Source organism: Athene cunicularia, assembly GCF_003259725.1.
Source record: "Athene cunicularia isolate RWA chromosome 2 unlocalized genomic scaffold, athCun1 chr2_part1, whole genome shotgun sequence".
NCBI classification, from domain to species: Eukaryota; Metazoa; Chordata; class Aves; order Strigiformes; family Strigidae; genus Athene; species Athene cunicularia.
This window is the reverse complement of record NW_020799095.1, coordinates 35,113,113-35,131,856: the sequence shown is the minus strand read 5'-3', so window position 1 is coordinate 35,131,856 and position 18,744 is coordinate 35,113,113. Positions and strand designations below refer to the sequence as shown.

General features: G+C 41.0%; 1 protein-coding gene across 1 annotated transcript; it reads left to right on the top strand.

Moving 5' to 3' along the window:
• Positions 1-83: 83 nt before the first annotated feature.
• LOC113476820 lies at positions 84-17,286 on the top strand. The gene is made up of 4 exons (XM_026842773.1): positions 84-317; positions 7,472-8,010; positions 9,318-9,384; positions 14,264-17,286. The coding sequence occupies exons 1-4, from the start codon at positions 305-307 to the stop codon at positions 15,781-15,783; spliced, it is 2,139 nt and encodes a 712-aa protein (XP_026698574.1). The 5' UTR covers positions 84-304; the 3' UTR covers positions 15,784-17,286.
• Positions 17,287-18,744: the final 1,458 nt, after the last annotated feature.

Genomic DNA, 18,744 nt, shown 5'->3' with positions numbered 1-18,744 from the left:
GAGCGCCCGAGCTCCTCGTTTTGGGAGGCGAGAAGGAGGATCCGGCGCTGGGCTGCCCCGTGCGGCGGGAGCTGCGACCCCGCTCCCGGCTCTTCGCCCCTGCATCTCCCCTCCCCGCTCAGGGGCGGCCAAGAGACCCACCGCAGGCGAAACACGGCAAAACCCTTTTTAGCGCTGTTTTCAAACGAGTGTAAGACCTCTAACTCTCTCTTCGCGGTCTGGTATTTCTGGGGTTTTTAATTTATAGCAGCGTCATGCAAGGCTTCAGTGGCATGTGTGTACGTTCCACACCCAGGATGATCGGATGGGTGCCATTGGTAAGAAACTCACTGCTGCTGACAAATTGTCTTGCTGTAATAGCCAGCAAAAAAAACAAAACAAACCAGGGAGTTGTGGAGCATCTCTTATTGCACGTCATTGAGAGCACTTGTCTGTCAATTGACTAGAGCCCAGCTCTGCTCAATTCCGTATCCCTGTTGGAAGCCAGGTATATCCATAGTATGTCCATGGTTTTACTCACCAGTCAGCAGAAGGTGTTACACAGTTCCCTGGGATATGTGGATTTACCCACATGAAAAGCACCAGCAGATACATTAATGACCACAAAGCAGTTCGGGTTCTGGTTTAATGCCTTATCTGAAATATATAAAATGTATGAGGAAGGGTGACTTATTTTGTTCCCCACTGATGTTAAAAGCTAATGGAAAGCATAAAAAAGGTCCTTTAAACTTTGTCACGTCTGTGTGGCTAACCTGAGGGCTGTGGCTGCTTCAGACACCAGGGCACATGCCAAGCCTCCCTACCAAGGTCTACTTAGTGAAGTGATGTCTCCAAAGCAGACTCCAGCACTTAGTGGTGATTCCAGTCCCAGGGCTAAGATTTAATGCTCACCCACCCACATTCCACACACCCCCCCCTGCTTAGTGCAGTGACACTCTCTTTCATCTTGCCTGATAGTGCTCCCAGGTGTCTTACCTCTGTATGCTCCATGATCAAAAGCAGACAGAAAACAGGAGTCAGTATAGTTAGCTGCCTTTTTCTCTGCTTCTCTGCGTATTCTTTGTACTATCATAACTGCTATGCTTCCCTTTTGCAAAGGGACCCAGGGTATTTGCATTTTCTTTGTCCTTACCAAAATCCATCTCTATGTAGTACAAGCCCTGGCAAATAATAAGGGCATTCTGCACGGTCAGAAAAGACTAATATTTCTTAGATGGTGCTGAAAGCAGACATGCTCTATTTCCGTGAAGATCTTACAAAGAGCATCTAGCTCAGCATGACCTTTTTCTCAAAACATCCTCTTATTCTTTGGTCATCTTCAGAGGACCTGGATCAGACTGTGCTGCCCAGTCTCCAGTACCATCAGCACTTACAGCTAACATGGTGAGTTTCATGCACCTCTCCTCTAGGTCTTAGGGTTATGTCTCTGTCCCCTCTGACGTGGGTCAGAGGAAAACAGAATAAGGGAAATGAAAGAAAGTAAAGATGCTAGGGATTTTGCAGACTTGATGCAGAGTTCACTGTACTTAAGCTCTTTGCTGGCCTGGTGCTGGGTGAAGCCTGGGAGGAACAGAAGTGTGGTTAGGAGTTGCCCTTAACAAAATCCTTGAATGTATCAAGAATGGGTTATACCTTATGGCCAGTGACAGTCATGGATTTATGCTTCATCTCCTTCCTGTGGCAGAGAGAAGCACCCTCTGTTGGAGGGAAAGCTGTGTACAGCACTGCCCACTAAACTGTAATCCCAGGAAGGCACTGTCAGCATGGAAGCACACAGCGAGCAAACCTGTGATAACACGGGAGCTCTACTTGAGAGAGTTTTCAGATGGGGACAGCTGCACCCTCAGAAGTTCTCCCCTCTCACTCTTTTTGCCTCGTGACCAGCGAGTGACAGTGGTTGGCACCAGTCCACAGCGAGGCCTACTGCAGCAGTCATGGTGGCAGTTAGTGTGGACACTGTAGACGTACTTCTGTCTGGACTGGACAGAGGACATACATACGTGTTTTGCCCTATCCAAAGACTGGACCCAGGCCTTCACAAGGCAGCTTTCTCTCCTAGGAGCTGAAGAATAGCATACTGGATTCATCAACATCTAGCAGAAATTCCATATTCTTGGCGTCAAGAATGAAAAAATAAGCCATGTTGACAGTCTTTGGTTTGCTTCAAGTCAGTGGACAGGCAAGCATCCAGGATTCTGCTCTGCCTACAACCTCTTAATGTGCTCTGCATTTGCCCAGGACCACCTTTTGAACAAATGTCAGTGGATTTCCTGCACTAGTGCAGAGAATACCTTGTTCATTTTATGGTTCTGCATAGCAATTCCAGCATGGCTTCTCTGCTAGAACAATCAAACAGCAAAAGGTGATAATCAGACGTCTGCTTAGGGGAAATGCATTTGCAGTTGTCTGGGGAGAGCTGCTACTCGAACGGCATGGAGCAAACACAACAGGGCAAATGTAGGTAAGGATTATGAAGAGCATCCCGCAGGTCTAGCTTCTAAAGAGCCCTGCTAGGGGAGACAGCTCACTCAAGAGCTGTGCTCAGCCTGTATGGTGGAGATGGTGGCTTTCCTGCCAAGAACTTTTGTGGATAAATCTCATTATGCAGGTGTGGCAGGAGTCTGTCTTACAGATGTAACTTCTTGGAAAAGAACCAGATTCAGGGAGAGCTGCCTGTGGTGGTCTGTAGTGTGTGGGGACCAGCAAGAGTCCCTCTGAGGGAAGTCTAGGGGCCTCTTGAATGCAGCAGTGAATATACTGCAGAGAGGCTTAGCCGAGCTCTAGGTGTCTCTGGTTGGTCAGAGTGCAGAGTTGCCTCTGGTACTCAGAGTGGCTGCTGTGTGTTCCCAGTCCTCTTTGCAGTCTTCTCAGATGAGGCTGCTCCATGTGCTCAGCACGTGACTTAAGTAAACAGAAGGCAAAGAAAACGACGTGGTATTTTTTCCCTTGTGTACAGTGCATCTTTTGCATTACTTCAGGGTGATGTCTATACGTTTTATGGATGGCGCAGGTGTATGCCTCCAACCCAGGCAATCGTACATTTATTTTAGCCTCCAGGAACGTGTTACGCAGTCGGAAAGAACACAAGTTTATGGCAGATTATATGCCACCTCTGCATCCTCACCCATCCTCGTATTCCTTCCTCAGTTAACTTCCCAAAGAGGAAGTTTCTCTGGCAGCCATGTGCAATGAATTAATCTTGGGGATTTCTAGTGTTTTTAGATCAGAGATAAAGGTACGGTTAGTTCCTGGTGGAAGAAAGAAACAGAAGGCTGGCTGGCCCTTCAGTTTAACATCTAAAGTGCTATAGCTGCAAACAGGAAACCCTCTATTCAAGAAGAAACAGGTCAGTGATTGTTCCCGTCTTTCTGTTGTTTTTAGGGGAACATTTCTGTCTGGTTACCAGGTCAGCACGTCACTCTGAGGCCAGCTGCATGGGGTATTTCTTTGCCATTGACCTCTCCTCAGACAGTGGGGGAGCTGGAATATGCTGCTTAGGTGACCCATTTTTCTGCCAGACATGGGTGGAGACCTGATGGCTCTGTGACAGTGCGTGAGTAGATTTGCAGTGATTCTTCAGTCACTAAGAGAGACCTCCCCTCCATTTTACCTGTCTGAGAAGGCTTTTTTTTTGTGACCAGAATAATCTTTTTTTCAACCTGTTGTGTAGCCCCATTTGTGTGAGGTGGAGTCTACCTGAATTCTTGCTGAGACGATGCTTGATACCAGCCCTCCAAGATACAGGCTGGTATCAGGGGCTCTAGCTGATTCCCAGTACTGTCTGTTTGCAGGCTCACCTGCATGAGGCAGGTAACTGTTACTCTCCACCAGCTGCCTGCCAGAACCAGCACAGCCCTTCAGGGGGAATCAGACAAACATCTTAATCTTTTCAGCTAGTATCACCAGCACCACAGCTACTATCTGGAAAGCTCCTTCTAACTGCAGCTGAACAGTTGGCTGGGTGAAGATGCCGGAGTGCAGACTTTTACTCCCTTTTCAAATCAGATGAGCCCATTCTCCTGCAAGATTGTCACTGTTACCTCTCGGCAGTACCGTGAGTACACCTTACTTCAGATGAAAGACTGTCATCCCAAAAGAAGGAATGCACAGAACCTGTTTTTGTTGTCTTACCATTTTGTATTCCTCTGTGTTTCTCTCCTCATTAATTGCCATCAAATCCTTAATTTTTCTTATCAGACCCATCTTTCTGTTGTTTTCTTTTGGGCAGACTTATCTGCAGCTGCAAACACCTGCATTTGGGCAAAATAATGTGCAACTGTCGTATGTCATACCTGCCAAACCTGGTGAAGGAGGTTGTAGGTTCTCGTGGTATTGCTCTCTGTGCACTGAGCAGTGCCTGCAGCCCCCTGCCTTCATCTCCTGTGGCTACCAGGAGTGACTGGCACCATCACAGATGGCCCTGTGCTCTCTGGTCCCAATCAGGATCTTGCCTTCCCTTCCCCACAGTAGGATAACTGCCTGCTTTTAGCCTGTGCCCCTTGTGCCATGGTAGATTGTGCCTGAGGGCTACCTTGTCCATGCAGCGTGCCCTCAGGGTGACATGTGCTTTCCAGGCATATTAGGGAAATGTAGCAGAGGTTTGTATGTGATACTGTGTTTGCCCCATGGATTGGTCCTGGAAGCATGGAGCAGATGTCTGCAAAACAGACCTTGCCATGGCTATGTGTGGTGTGCATGTACAAGGGAAGTATATTACATCTGTGGTCATGGGAACACCTGAGCATTGCTAGTGGATGTACCTGCTTGATGTTTGGGCAATGTGAAAAGGTACTTGTGGGATTGCTATATCTGCTAATGTGTAAACATCACTTGCAGTGGAATTGATTTCATAATTTTAGACGTCTGTGATAGAGACATCCTCATCTGACGTGTTCACTGTGCCTTACCTTTATATAGTTAATGGAGAGAAACAAGGCCACTTTTAGGGCACTCTGCATCTAAGCTATTTTAGATTCATCCTTCAGAATTCTTTTGGCAAGAAAGATATCTCTTCTGCTAATTAAATGTAGTTTATTTTTGGTAGAGTTGTCTCTTGTGGAAAAGCTTTATTAAGCTCTCTGTTGCTCTGGCATTGTGAACTGCCAGTAGCACTGACTACTGTGCAGTGAAGGGCCTCCAGTACTGGTAAGTATAAGTTCAGTGATAGTACTGCAAAATGGATAAAAATGAGAGGAAAAAAAACAGTCACGAAGGATTTTTTAGGCCTCATATTCTCACCAGCTGAGCTTTAGATGGCCAAAAGGAACAAAGCTAAATTGACTGACTGGAATGTAGCGATGTAGCTGTTTGTAACAAAGTTCTGTAAGGCTGTTTAAGGCAGAGATAATGGAAAGCAGGTCCATCATGTGAGTTAAGCTTCACTGCAGTCAGTACTTAAAATCATAGCCAGCAAGTCACAGTTACTAGTTGAAGACAATGCTCCTTAAGTATTTGCTTAAAAATAAGTTCTACTTTATGTCTCTTATTGAATCAGGGCTTTAGTTAACCTTTCTTTGCTATAATAGCTTTACTTGCATGTGTGAGAAAAGTCCAGATTGCCAGGATGGGAAGAGCCCAATAACCATCTTAGAAAAGTCTGTATTCTCTCCATCTATAAATTTGTGATGGCTGGAATAATTCAAAATGTTACTCTTACTGGTCTCTGAGTATCAGCCACTGAGAACTGGAGGAAAAGTGGTTTTGAAAAAAAGTGGTTTGGTAATACATCCTTGGCTATAGTATTCACTCTCTTGCAGTTCCCCAGAGGCAGTTCTCTGGGCTGACTTTTAAGTGGTGCAGTTGGACTTTCCCTTAACTCTGTGAAGGTTATTTCTTTTTTCCTTTTTCACTGAGAAAGAGGGTCAAAAGGCCTAGAAATGGGGAGTTTAATGCTGTTATTTTCATTACTATTTGTTCCTTACAAACCTGGATTTGTTAACATTTCAAGCTTAAAGTCAAGATCATCTCCTGAAGTTCTTGACAAAGGCAGACATGTACACAGCTCATTTGACAGTAAATGCAATGGCTGTTAGTACTATGTAGCAGTCTTCTAGGGGAATGCATTTAGAGTTTAGGTTTTCTGGTGTTACAAGAATATTGTGCTCATTATTTATTACACTTATATTATTTTTATTGATAACTGTATTGCAGTACTAGCATGAAGCCCTGTTCTCACATGTGATCCTGGCATGTAAGAAATCATTAATGTAGGGCAAGAGGAGGAAGTCCCTCTCAGAAAACTTAGAGGGAGATATACCAAGAGACGATTAAGTTACAGTAGTCAACATGGTAGCCAAAGCCTCAGCATGCCAGCTTTCAGCAGCTATTTTTCTAGGTACATATGTTTAATTTGGCCAGGTAAGACCTACCCCTTTTCCTTACAGACTTCCCATATGCTTTGAAGATGTAACTCTTACTGTTACGTGTTTGCACTGTGTTGTCACTTGTACAGCCAAAATACTTGGCAAAGATCTGGGCTCTTCTGCCTGTATTCTCAGTTGTAAGCCAGACTTCTGAGAGCAAAGGTTGTGTGAAAAGGAATTTGTTAATGTCTTTCCAGCCTAAAGCACAAATGGAGCCCATGTAGGTTGATGAAAAATCTTGATAGGCAATCACAGTGTGCTTGTAACTGTCCTTAATGCCCTTTTGCAAACCTTTTGAGTTCTGTGCTCTTTTTTGAGATGGAGAACTAGGACTGCATACTATATTAAAGATGCTCTGTTGGTTAATATAATGTCATAATGATACATTATCTTTTGCTATGTATTTCTCTTCTAATTACTCCTAGCCTTTTATTTGCCCTTTTGACCTCTGTAGGGCACTGAACTGATTACATGGCTCTGTAGCTCAACATCTGTGTCTAGATATTTTACCTCAAGATTGTTTCTAAGGGGTAATAGTAATCTACAAGTACACTTGATATAAAAAAGTTAGATTTTTCTTCTTCTTTTTTTTTTTTTTTTTTTTTTTTATTTCACCTTTATCTCCTTTGAGTTTCTTTTTGCAATTTTATTGTTGCTACTCGGTATCATAGACTCCTTTTGCAGCTCTTTGCTATTGACCCTTACTTTTCACTACTCTTAATAGCTTAGTACTCTCAGCAAGTTTTATCACCTCATTTTATCACCTCTACAGTGAAAACTGACCCTTTACTCTTTACTGTATTTGAACATGTACCTAGGAATGATTAATATGTTATTGAACCCCAGTGATGATTAATTTATGCCCTGAAGCATGGGGCTTGATTACGACTTTTTTAATGTCTACAACTATAAATGTTGCTTATGAAATGGAAGACCTTATGATCCCATGAAGGGGCTACAAAGATAGTAAAGAAACTGATCTTACAATCGTGACTTGAATTTAGTGAGACTTTCCATTAACTTACTAAAATTTGAATGCCTTTGAAGAGATAATACAGCAAGCTAGAAAACTGCTTTTCTTGGACAATAATCAATCATTTGTATTTCAGGAGAAAATGAAGTTCCATCTGAAGATGCCCTAATACTACAGTTGCACCTTGCAAAAGGGCATGAAAAATTTACTGAAATGCTAAAAAGCCAACAGCAGATCATTGTCGATTTGCAGCAAAAACTTGCTGAACAGCAGCACATACTGGTTAGCCAGCAACGGGAGATTCTTGAACAGCAAAGGAAAATGTATGAGCAAATGGATCTGATCAAAGTCCAATATGGTATGCTTTTTGATACGGTGAAACAAATGTCATTTCAGAGTTTGCAAGAAGATATTCAAAATTATTTTGAAAGTCATCTTCAAGGACTTCAGAACCAGCTCAGAAATCATCTCCAGAAGTCATACTCTGTGCATAAAGTAGAAGTGGATGCAAAAGTGATTAATGTTGGGGAGTCATTGATGGACTGTGGCCTTTGTGAAAGTGATGAATTTTGCAATTTCCAAAAGACACCTTCACAATGTGAAAAATGCACATTGTGTCCTGCTGGTTTCTTCCAAATGGCCGAGTGTTCTGCAAACTCTGATAGGATTTGCCAGGTGAAATATAATTTAGTATCATTCAGTTACTGTTTATGAAGTATTCTGTGGACATGCTGGGTTAACATTCTGGAAATAACTGCTTGGAGAGCTAGAGACATCCAGTTTGAAATATGTGCTTTATTGAATGGCACTACCTGAAGTTTTTTGTGGGTTTTATCTTTACTGCTCTAAATGGGACGCTAGTTTGTGCCTGTTGAGTGTGACGCTTTCCCAAACGTGACAGCTGGCAGGACTTTGATTCCTTTCATGATGTAAGGAAAAGACATCCTAAAACATGTATACTTATGCATGCTAAATTTGTTTAATTCCAGTCCACTCTACAGGAACTGCTAGATGTCTCTGTAAAGCAGAGGAGAAAGCTTTACTAAGCAAAACTAGAGGTCAGGTATTTATTTATAAGTTTGGAAACAAAAGTTGTCAGTTAAAACAAATGTAAAAACTAGTTCCAGCTTAGACATAACATACAAACATATAATAATACAGAACATGAATGCTTTTATTGTTAAATACATTTTATTATAAAATACATTTTATTGTACAATACAAAACCAGCATGTAAGCAAAATAAGATGGTTCTTTGGTCACTTTTTCTCTCATTTAGAAGTCCTAAGATACATGGGGAATTTGATATTTAAAGCAGTGTCTTGTTTGCCAAGTGTCTCCAAATCTAAGCCTGACATGAGCCCAAATGGCTGGCAACCTAAGCCCAAGATACTGAGAAGAGAACCCGAAAGAGTCTGTCCGGTTCCCTCTCTGCTAGTCTCAGTTTTCTTTAATGCTAGCATTTAAATGAAAATGTAGCCTGTTACTCTTGCCCCTCTGCCTGCTGTGGGGTGAAAGGAAGGCTGATTGACAGGAAATACTACTTTATCATTTACCTTCCTTGTGTGTTTTTCAGTTAGCACCTTCCTCCCAGACTAAATGTCTTTAGGAGCGTTTTCTAACACTGTCTCAATTGTTACAATGTCTGTAAGATCAGTTGAGTGATGCATCGCTCTCAGGTTTGTGGTACTGTCTTACAGATCATGCATCATAACAAGTGTTGGTTGTACAACCAATCTATTTAGCTTGTCATCTGCACACTACTAGCTTTCTGTGGACATCATGCAGTCTTTCTGGATACCTTGTGGAAACAGGTGGCAAACCCAAAACAGGTTGTCTTGCTCCAACATACTTATGAGATCAGCCCCTTCTCCATCGCCACATACATCTTTTACTGGCAGATGGGTGTCATAGAACCTGAAGAAGTGCCAGCTTGAAGTTGTTGCATTAAAGTGTTTCAATATGATTCTTGTGATTTGCAGGACAGAGATGAATGCACTGAATCTCCAAGCATTTGTGGTGAGAGGATAAAATGCCTGAATACTCCGGGTAAGTTATATTCTCTGATAATTAAAGAATGAAGATATTAGATCTTCAGGAACAGGCCAAGGAGATAGATAAGGACTCAGGCCTGTATGTTTGTGAGTAATGACATGCTCAACTTGCTGGAATCAAAGGGGTTGAAAAGCACTCAGCTGTAAGCTGATAGCAGTTCTTCTGGACAGTGGGCTGTTTAGAGCATAATATCCACCAGGAGCACTGGATGGTCCCATTTACCTTATTTTTATGGGGTTTTACATGCTTTGGTTTTAATTTTCACTTTTGACCTGACTTTTTTCTTGTTTATGCTGGTGCAAATGGGGTCAAAAAGGTATTATTCCTAATGGAGAAAAATATTTGTCATTTTCCTTCTGCTGCACTGAGATGGATATTTGATTTGATCTAATAAAGGTTCTTATAAGGTCTTCCTCCATCAGTCTTATTCTCCTTTAGCAAAGTATTGTCAAATCCTGAGGAACAATCAGCAGTTTTCATCACTTGTGGAGGCTTGGAGCAATTTTTCAGACATTTAAGAACAAATTTGACCGCACTGCAGACTTCACCTTCATTGCTACTCATGGCAGTCAGACATAAAAGAGCAAATTCATAGACAGACTGAGCAAATTGTATCTAGGTACTAGGGTTTTTTCTATTTATCTAATTTTTGGTCAGCCAGTAAAACTCAAAAGGAACTCTGTGATCAAATTGAGCATTTCATCAGTTGTCACCTCCCAATGAAATAACTGAGGGAGGGCTTCATTAGGTTTTATGTTTTTCCTCCTCTAGACTTCTTACTTGTAAAAAGAGGGTGGCCCGTCTCTGAGGGGCAAGGGCTGTTTTCAGCTGATTATGAGTGATTTTTTACTATTCTTGCCCCGCCACTGGTGGAGAAAAAAGTGGGAGGGAATTAATCCTAGGAAAGTGTTAAAAGAGGACATGAGCTCACTTATATTGTCCTTATTTCCACTGGGCAGGAACTGTGGTGGGTTGGATGGTATTACTACAAACACTACAGGAAATGGGAAATGTCTAGAGAAAGAGAGCACTTGGTGTTGCCTTATGTGGCAAATGCTGTAGAGGAGGTACAATCAGTCTTACAAAAGAAGAGGCAAGACACTTTCAGACAGCCTTAGTGGTAGGCAGTTAGAGGTAAGACAGCTGACAGCACAAAATTTGAGATAGAGCATTGGAAAGGTGTAAGGCTTTATCTTTTCTTTAGTAAGAGACTGGGTTTGGTTGCGTTGGTGGTTTTGGGGAATGAAGCCCACAAGGCCCCAGCCCTAGGAAAGAAGAGCCACCAAGGTGGTAGTCATTTGGTGTTGCTCTAGTCTGTGCCTTGGAAGAGGGAAGGCTGTAAGGAATTTACCCAATGGGTTCTTTGGTTGGGGGGACCCAGACCAAGAATGGGTCTATACACTTGATGAAGGAAAGTAAGTGAGGGCAAAATACTGCCAAGAAACAGACAGATAGTGGTGGTGTGTCCGACCACAGAAAAGCAGTAGTGATGTATTTGAAAGGAAAGGACTCTTCCCTTGATTACTCCTCTCTCAGTTTTAATGGTGGCTTGTAAAGATGTGAAAGTAAACTATTTCTCCCCACCTGGATCAGGAATCAATGTCCTGTCAATGTCATCCCTGTCTGTCATGGAAGATGGAGTATTCTTTTTACATTTTATTAGAGAGGACTGCTACTTTCAGCCTGTCTGTTCATGATAGCTCATTATCTTATACAAGTGCAATTAACTTGTCAAAAGGGAGGCTGAAACTGAATGTCTGTTTTGGGTAATGTAGGGAGGATGGGGATGTGATCTGACATATGAGTTCCAGATGTTGTATGTGGTTTGTTGAGCTGCATGCAAAGGTTTTTGCATCTGTAGCAACTCCTGTTCACTGTACACTGTGAAAGGAGACAGAGAAAATGACAATAAAGAAACATGCAACTAGGAGCCTCTCTTTCTTCACCTTTCCACTTTCCTCTACATCATACCTTCTTCCCCTGCTGCTTTTTCTTGCTTTTATCTGGGATGAGAGTTGTTAGGTCATTTGATTAAAGACTAATCAGTCATCAAGGAGCAGTGACAGTTGGAGGTACCTAATCAGTGAAAGTGGAGTCTAGTGCATCATTTCCTTCTTAGACAGTCATGGGAGAGTGGTCCAACTGTTGTCTTTGGTGTGAATCCACCAAAGTCAACCAAAAGCACTCTCCCCAGAATGCTATGCAAGCTAAAGGGGACTTAGTGTAAACTTGCTGTGGGATGCAGAGGAAAGAGGAACAAGAACCGAGACAGATAGCCCTGATTTGTAATTAGCTGTGTTGATTTGTGATGATCCAAATTTGACATAGAGGGTTTAAAGAGTGATGGATTCCCATACTAAATCTGCTCGAATGTCACATTTGCATCAGGCAATCATGACTAGTAACAGCAGAAAAATATATGCATAGCTTACTCTAATTGCCTTGCATTTGCCTGGCCTCTATGAATGGTGAGGGCTAGCGAGTGTGCTGCAGGGATACTGGATTTCACAAAACCAGCTTGAGTACAGATGTGCTGCTCACTGTTAAACCAGGTGCAGCAGTGCCCAGAGCAGGAGCCAGGAAAAGATGGGAGAGGTTGTCAGGCAGTAAAGAGAAGTAGGAAGCAGTCACAGCATGCTGCTGTGCTGATTTTCTGATGTTTGGATATCATTTACTGCTTGATGTCTTCTGGGCAAAGGGTAGGTAGGATATTGCTCTTGCTACTGTCCACACTATAAAGCAGCCTGCATGTTGCTTTGAAGTCACCTAGCTGAAGTACATTCAGGGGGAACACCTGTGGCAGATGTAACCAATGAAAGACTAGACAGCAAATTGGTGAGAGTAGTCACCATACGTATTTGTAAAATTTTTTATTTACAAAAATCCTTAAATATACATTAAAATATTTTTAAGAAGCAAGTAGCATTAAAAGTGTTTCTAGGCACTACTGCAGATCTCTGATATGTCAACCAGCTGTATTTGCATACTCAATAGCAGTTCATCTAGTATTTCTCAGTCATGGGGGAGCCATTGATACAAGTAGAACTGGTTAAGAAGTGTCATGTGAGCAATTACACCATGGTTAAAACTGATTTCAAAAGGAAAGTTTTGGATTTTTTTTCTGAATTCCTTCTAGAATGTTCTTAGTTGAAAAAATGTGATTTTATTTGTTTGGTGCTTGTTTATTGTAAAAAAAAAAAAAAAAGCCTGACACTTTCAGGGGGAACAAAATGTTACGTTTATCTTGACTTTTTTCAAGTGGAAAAATCTTTCTGTTCTGCAGTGAGCGCTTTTGAGAAAATGATATCTGGTCTTAGAAAGAATGTTCTCTCATCATAAATTGTATAGTTCTACTTATCAGTGTTAGTGGAGAATCATCACTTAAGTGAATGAAACATAAATAGACAAAGAGATATGAGGGTGAATATATGAAGCCTGTATAACTTAACACAGCGTCTGGTGTTCTCTGCTGAATGATGTAGTATCAGAAGTGAATTTTAACCAATATTCTGACCTCCCTTGTGGGCCAGGTGTGTGTGTACTGCTTTGTCTTGAAGTTTGCAGTATGTAGGGCGTGCTTTTCTGCCTGCATCAGCAGTCTGCATAACCAGTTCCACCCTGGGGTTAACAGTGGAGAAAAATGGCTTGTTGGAGTCCATATCAGATGCTTGTAGTCTCAGGCTCATAGCAAATCTCAGCCCAGATACAGCAGCTGTCCAGCTAAGGAATAAAGCAATTGTATGACACCGTATTTAGACAGTAAAGGGTATTTAAGAAAAGCTGTAAGAAAGATGTTTATTGAGTTTTGATTATGGTGGTAAAAAGCAGAAGCAAGTGCATTAGTGATTAAGCTTTGAGGCACAGACTGTAAGTGTTTATTCTTTAGGGTGCCTCAAATCTTTTGTGTTGATTTAGATCCTGAAGGCTCCATGCACAAAGGTTTTGGGCACCGGTCGCTCCAGCTGGAAGCATTGGCAGCTGGCGGTGCTCTTGGAAAATTGCCACAGAAAATTACAGGCTATTTTTAAAACCTGCTCTCTGGGTGTGCATTCTTTGATCCACTGAGGTCATGGTGTACCATTTAACAGCACAAAATTGCTTTATGTCAAATAAAGTAATTTCAAATGGCACCTCCAGATATTCTTACTGTTTACAGCAGTGTTTTATTTTAACTTTAGACTATCACAACTACTGCTGCCCTGTGGCTGAGAACAGTGGATTTCCACCTTCTAAATGTGTGGACTACTGCATAATGATTTTAAGCCTGCTGTTTACGATTTTGTTTTTTCTACTTGTCTCTTGCAGGTTCTTTAAAAGCTGTACACAGAATGCCTAGGGTCCATGTGACTTGGGTTGAAAAGTACTGCTTTAGCAATCACAGCTACAGCAGTGATACCCCATAACATGGCTGGGCAGACAGCTACAGCAGTGATACCCCATAACATGGCTGGGCAGACAGTGCACATTCCTCCTTGTATAGGGGAACTCTTTGTTAGTTGGAAGTATCTTTGCTGCTCAATGCACCAGTTAGTCACCATTCCTTTTACCTCAGGGAAGGGAGAGAATGTCTTTGGAGCAGTATCATTATATCTGATCCATTACAAGTTTTGGTTAGAATTGCCCCTGTGTAGCTCCTTTCCCACTCTAAACCACTGGACTTGGCTTGGACAAGGTGAGTTATGCCTAATATTTCCTCTGTTTGCTGTCAGGGTTCCTTTAATTTCACTAAGTGATCTAACGTCATAATTATTTTTTGTTTTCTCCCTTATGATTAGATATGTTATCAAATATATTTGATACATGGAGCTGTAGAGTTCTTATTTTTAGTATTGTAAAGGTATGATGATAAAAGTTGTCTGTTTCCTGTGAACAGGTGGTTTCCGATGCCTTGGAATTGCTGAGAAAGATGCAGCTTTGGGAGTGTGTGGAGAGGAGTATTTCTTTAATAAGGAAATGCAGGAATGCCAAGCGTGTTTAAAATGTGAAGATGGAATGGTGGCCATGCCTTGTTCCACTGTCAGTGATACAGTTTGTTCGGTAACTAGTGAAAACAAGCTCTCAGAGTCTTGGGCTGCAAACATCATTCTACCCTCTGTAAAGTCTGGCATCTCTCAGGTCTACTCTGGCTTGAACTTGAAGATAAAAGGAAAGCTTCCCTGTGAAATCCTATCTGTTGAAGATAACAGCCTGGTGTTCAGGCAACATGGTTTGTTGTGGACTGACCTAAATTTTGCAGTAAAGCACAACTGCAGGAATTTTTTGCAACTTTCCTTAAAGCTTAATGGCAGTGAGGAAGGCTATGAACTGAGCGGTGTTCGCATTGAACAGCCAGAAGGAAAGTATTTCCAGAGCACTAGTTTAAGCAGTGCTGCTGAAGTGGAGCCCAGCCAAACTCTCTCTGTGTATTTGAGGAGCCCAAATCAATTCTGCAATCAAAGTAAAGACTTAAATATTTATGATCTTAATACCCCACTCAGTTTGTTTTGGTTGTCCCATGACACAGGTGCTGTGGCACTCAGTGCACAGATGTCAACAGCAATGCATTACCAAACCAACTATCGACCTACCTTTAAAATAATTTCTGTTTCCGACCCTTACATGCTAAGTTTATCTCATGATGGCAGAGCGATAAAGTTCACTGAAACTGGTGTTGTCAAATTTGTGTTCCACCAAGCATTGTATTCTATGGGTCATACCTGTGTCCGGGAGGGCTTCTCCTTAATTTCCTATATCAATAGGAATGGTACCAACAGAGAATTAATGAATGTATTTAAATCTGGGGTAAATTACAGAGATACATCGATATCTGCTTCCTGGGCCACAAAAGTTGGTGCTGGAGATCTGATTAGCTTTGAGATACTCTCTCCTGCACAGTGTAATGTTCGGTATTTTGGAGATAGTTCTGGAATTAGTATGTTTAGTCTCATCTGGATCCCTTCAGCAGTTTCTAGTGCCTTATCAGCCACAGTTTCTGTTACAGGTCTGCCCACTGGAGCCGTGAGAAACAAATTATTGGATTTCACGCAGGTCTCATCCAATGAGAAACAGATACAGCTGATTTCTTCTGGACAGCTTGCTCAAAAGTATTTCATTTTTACTGAAAAGGGAGTTGCCAGCCTTGCATTTAACTTAAAGCTAATCCACTCATGCAATGTGCTCAAAATGACTCTCAATCAGTTGACCATGGATCACATGCAACCCACAGCAATTGCTCAGCAGATTGGAGGTCAGATGCCAGAGGGAAGCACATGGACCAGTGTGTCCCTCCGTGCATCTTTTGAAGTACATAATGGAACATTGATAGCAGTCTCTCTTGACTGTGTGCGTGGAAGGATCAATCAGATCACTCATGAACAGGGAACCAGTATATCTATTTTATGGATTTCATCTTAATTTCTGTACAGTGAAGTTAGCACAGAATTGGGATTTAAATCGCATTTGGGTTCTACTCTGATTCTGTACATATTTGACACCTTACACTGTGTTGACATGAGCAGATTGTCCCACCAAAATGCTTTCAATATTAGGAATATTTAAATACAATCTTAACTGAATGATCAGTATTTAAAGAAAACAGAGCTTTTAGTGTTCCAAGATTTTACTTCTGTTAACATCTTCAGGCAGGGAAACCTTGAATTCAGATCAAACTCTTACTTTTTCATAAAGCAGTCTCTTAAAATTAGTTATTTCTGGACCACAAAAAAATTGCAGATGAGGTTAAATACATACCTTTTAGCACTGCAACCGAAAGCAGCACAGCCAAATAATGGAAACCTGCTTGCAGTTTCTTTACTGCAACAGGCTAATATCAAGACTAAATGCACTTTGAGGCTAATTTTGTTGCATCTTATAAAATGTTGTGCTTTCTATAAATGGAGGGAACATGCCTCAAACCTGAGGTGATAATATGATAACACTGGAGTATACATGCTTAATATTATAGAAATGGACATGGGTCAAAAATAGAACATTTCTAAAACATTGAAACTAATGGCTGTCCTCATTTCATTTGGAAATAATCTGCATTTAAGTAATTTGGGAAGGCTTTTTGCCATTTTTAGTTTTGCCAGTGAAAAGTTGCAGGATGAGAAGGAAGAAAGTCTATTCTAAAAAGTAAGAGTATGTAGGAGATAAAGAGTATTAAAAGAATGTCTTGAAAATGAGACTTTTGAAAATTTTTTTTTAAAATGTATTTCCTTTCTTATAAATGACAAAATATTTTTCTAACCAAAGAGGAACACCATTCACAAGCATATTTATTTTGCTGAACAGGTACTTAATATAAAAAGTTTGGGTTTTTTTTTGTAAAATCACTCAGTAAATTCAAAGAAATGGTACATTCAGTGGCACTGGTTTTTATCTTCCTCCAGCCATCTATCCAACTGTCCATCAAACTATTTTTTTTCTAATCTATGTAGAGTGTTTTCTCTCATTTTCTCCTTTCTCCACAAACACTGCTTCACCCTCTCATTTCTTTCGTTAGGAGTAAATGGCATGCCCTCTCATATAGCTCAACTCTGTCCATTCTCCTTTCACCCTCCCTGCTAAAGAATAGATATGTCTATGGTTATGTATACATACATAATTATAGAAGAGGGACATTAATAATGCACTTGCAGGCTGCCTTACATCAACCTTACTGAAGGAAGGAATATTATGCATGAATAACTTTAGTGTCGCTATCTGCCTTCATATGTATATCCAAAATAGATGGAGTTTCCTGTGCTTCTCACCTGTTCTGGAGTTTGTCACACTGTTTTTGCTGTACAGTCTCTTCCTATAATTTTCTGTAAAAGAATGAACCCAAGTGCAAGACCTCTATCTGGTGGTTCTGTTCTTATGTGTAACTTTTTAACTGTGTCCTTAACACCTGAGGTTTTCTTCCATTCTTTTTTTTTTTTTTTTTTTTTTCTTTTTTTTTTTTTTTTTTTTTAAGTGTATACCCAAAGATGCAGGCTTTGGACAAATTACTCTCCTGCTCCAAATAGAGAACAGTAGCTTTTCTTGCTTTTAGCTCTAAAATCTAAGCAGTCCATCACAAGATACCTTACTGGGCATTGTGTTGAAGCCTGGATAAGTATGCAAACCACTGTAAATTCAATCCTGGTGTTCCCAAAGTCTGTGACAGAGGTCTCAGTGCCTGTGTGTAGCCAGGCTCTCATTCGTTCGTACAAGGTCATAAGGAAGGATGAATTACAGCTAAGGTCAAATACTCAACATTTGCAAAATACTGTTATTGTTACAGAGGATATTTTGTAGTGGTAGAGAAAGACTTCTGGTATGAGACCATGTGTATCTGTTATGTACAGCAGAGCTGCATTACTTAGGAGCAGAGCAGTTTTTCTGGGTACTTCAGTCTGGAAGTCTACTGAGTCTGAACAAAGATGAAATGCCACAGGAGTTAAAATTTTCTGATACGTCTGTCTGCTTTCTTCAGAAGGATGCACGTGATGTAAGAGGAGCTCTTCAGAGAGCAGAACAGGGTATTTCTAAGGTAAGACTTCAGGGGAAGACAATGTTAGAGAAGGTTTGAAGTGATACACTTATGGATTTGTTTTAGAGGAAGTTAAGTCATTTTCTCACAGACATAACTGCTTATTTTCTTTTGGTGTTTTGTGTTATGCAGATGTGTTAAAGGCGGCTGCTCCCCAGTATAATGCCAATTTAAGAGTCCTTCTAGGTTTAAACCTGTGTAGCAAACGTCAGAATCTGATGTTAGACATAATCTGGTACATCTTTAGCAAAGATGTACCATCTTTGGTACATATTACTTGAATGTAATAAGCATTTGCCTATATAGCAAATCCTATGCATGATATGTATGAGTATGCTTTGTTTGAGTGAGATTGTGGTATCAATAGCTTGAATATGGAAGGGATTGTTGCTGAAATCCTATATTCTGCACACAGTGGTGGTACTTGCATTTAAACGCACCATTATTAAAGGATGCAGAAACTACCAGGGAAGTACAAGTGAACATTATTACAGCTAAGACAGGTTTTGAAGTTTAAATTCTTCAATGTAGTAAATTTTATCAGAGGATTCTGGGGGAGTGGCCCTAATTGCCCTTAAATTCAGAGTAGATTTTTAGCTGCATAGTGAAAAATGCATCTGGTGGTGATAATGCATCTGTTTTGCTAATGTAATCTGTGATAAGGTACTCACATGATGAAAAAAAAAATCTTATTAAATATGTAGTATTAATTGCAATTTACAGCAAGCTTAGCTTTATTTCAAGCAAGAAAAGGCTGATAATTTGAGCCTCTTTTGCACCTCTCCCTTTTGGGGAAAAAAAAAAAGCGCCTGAATCCATAATTCAGGTCACTCACTGACTGGTTATAGTAACATGAATTT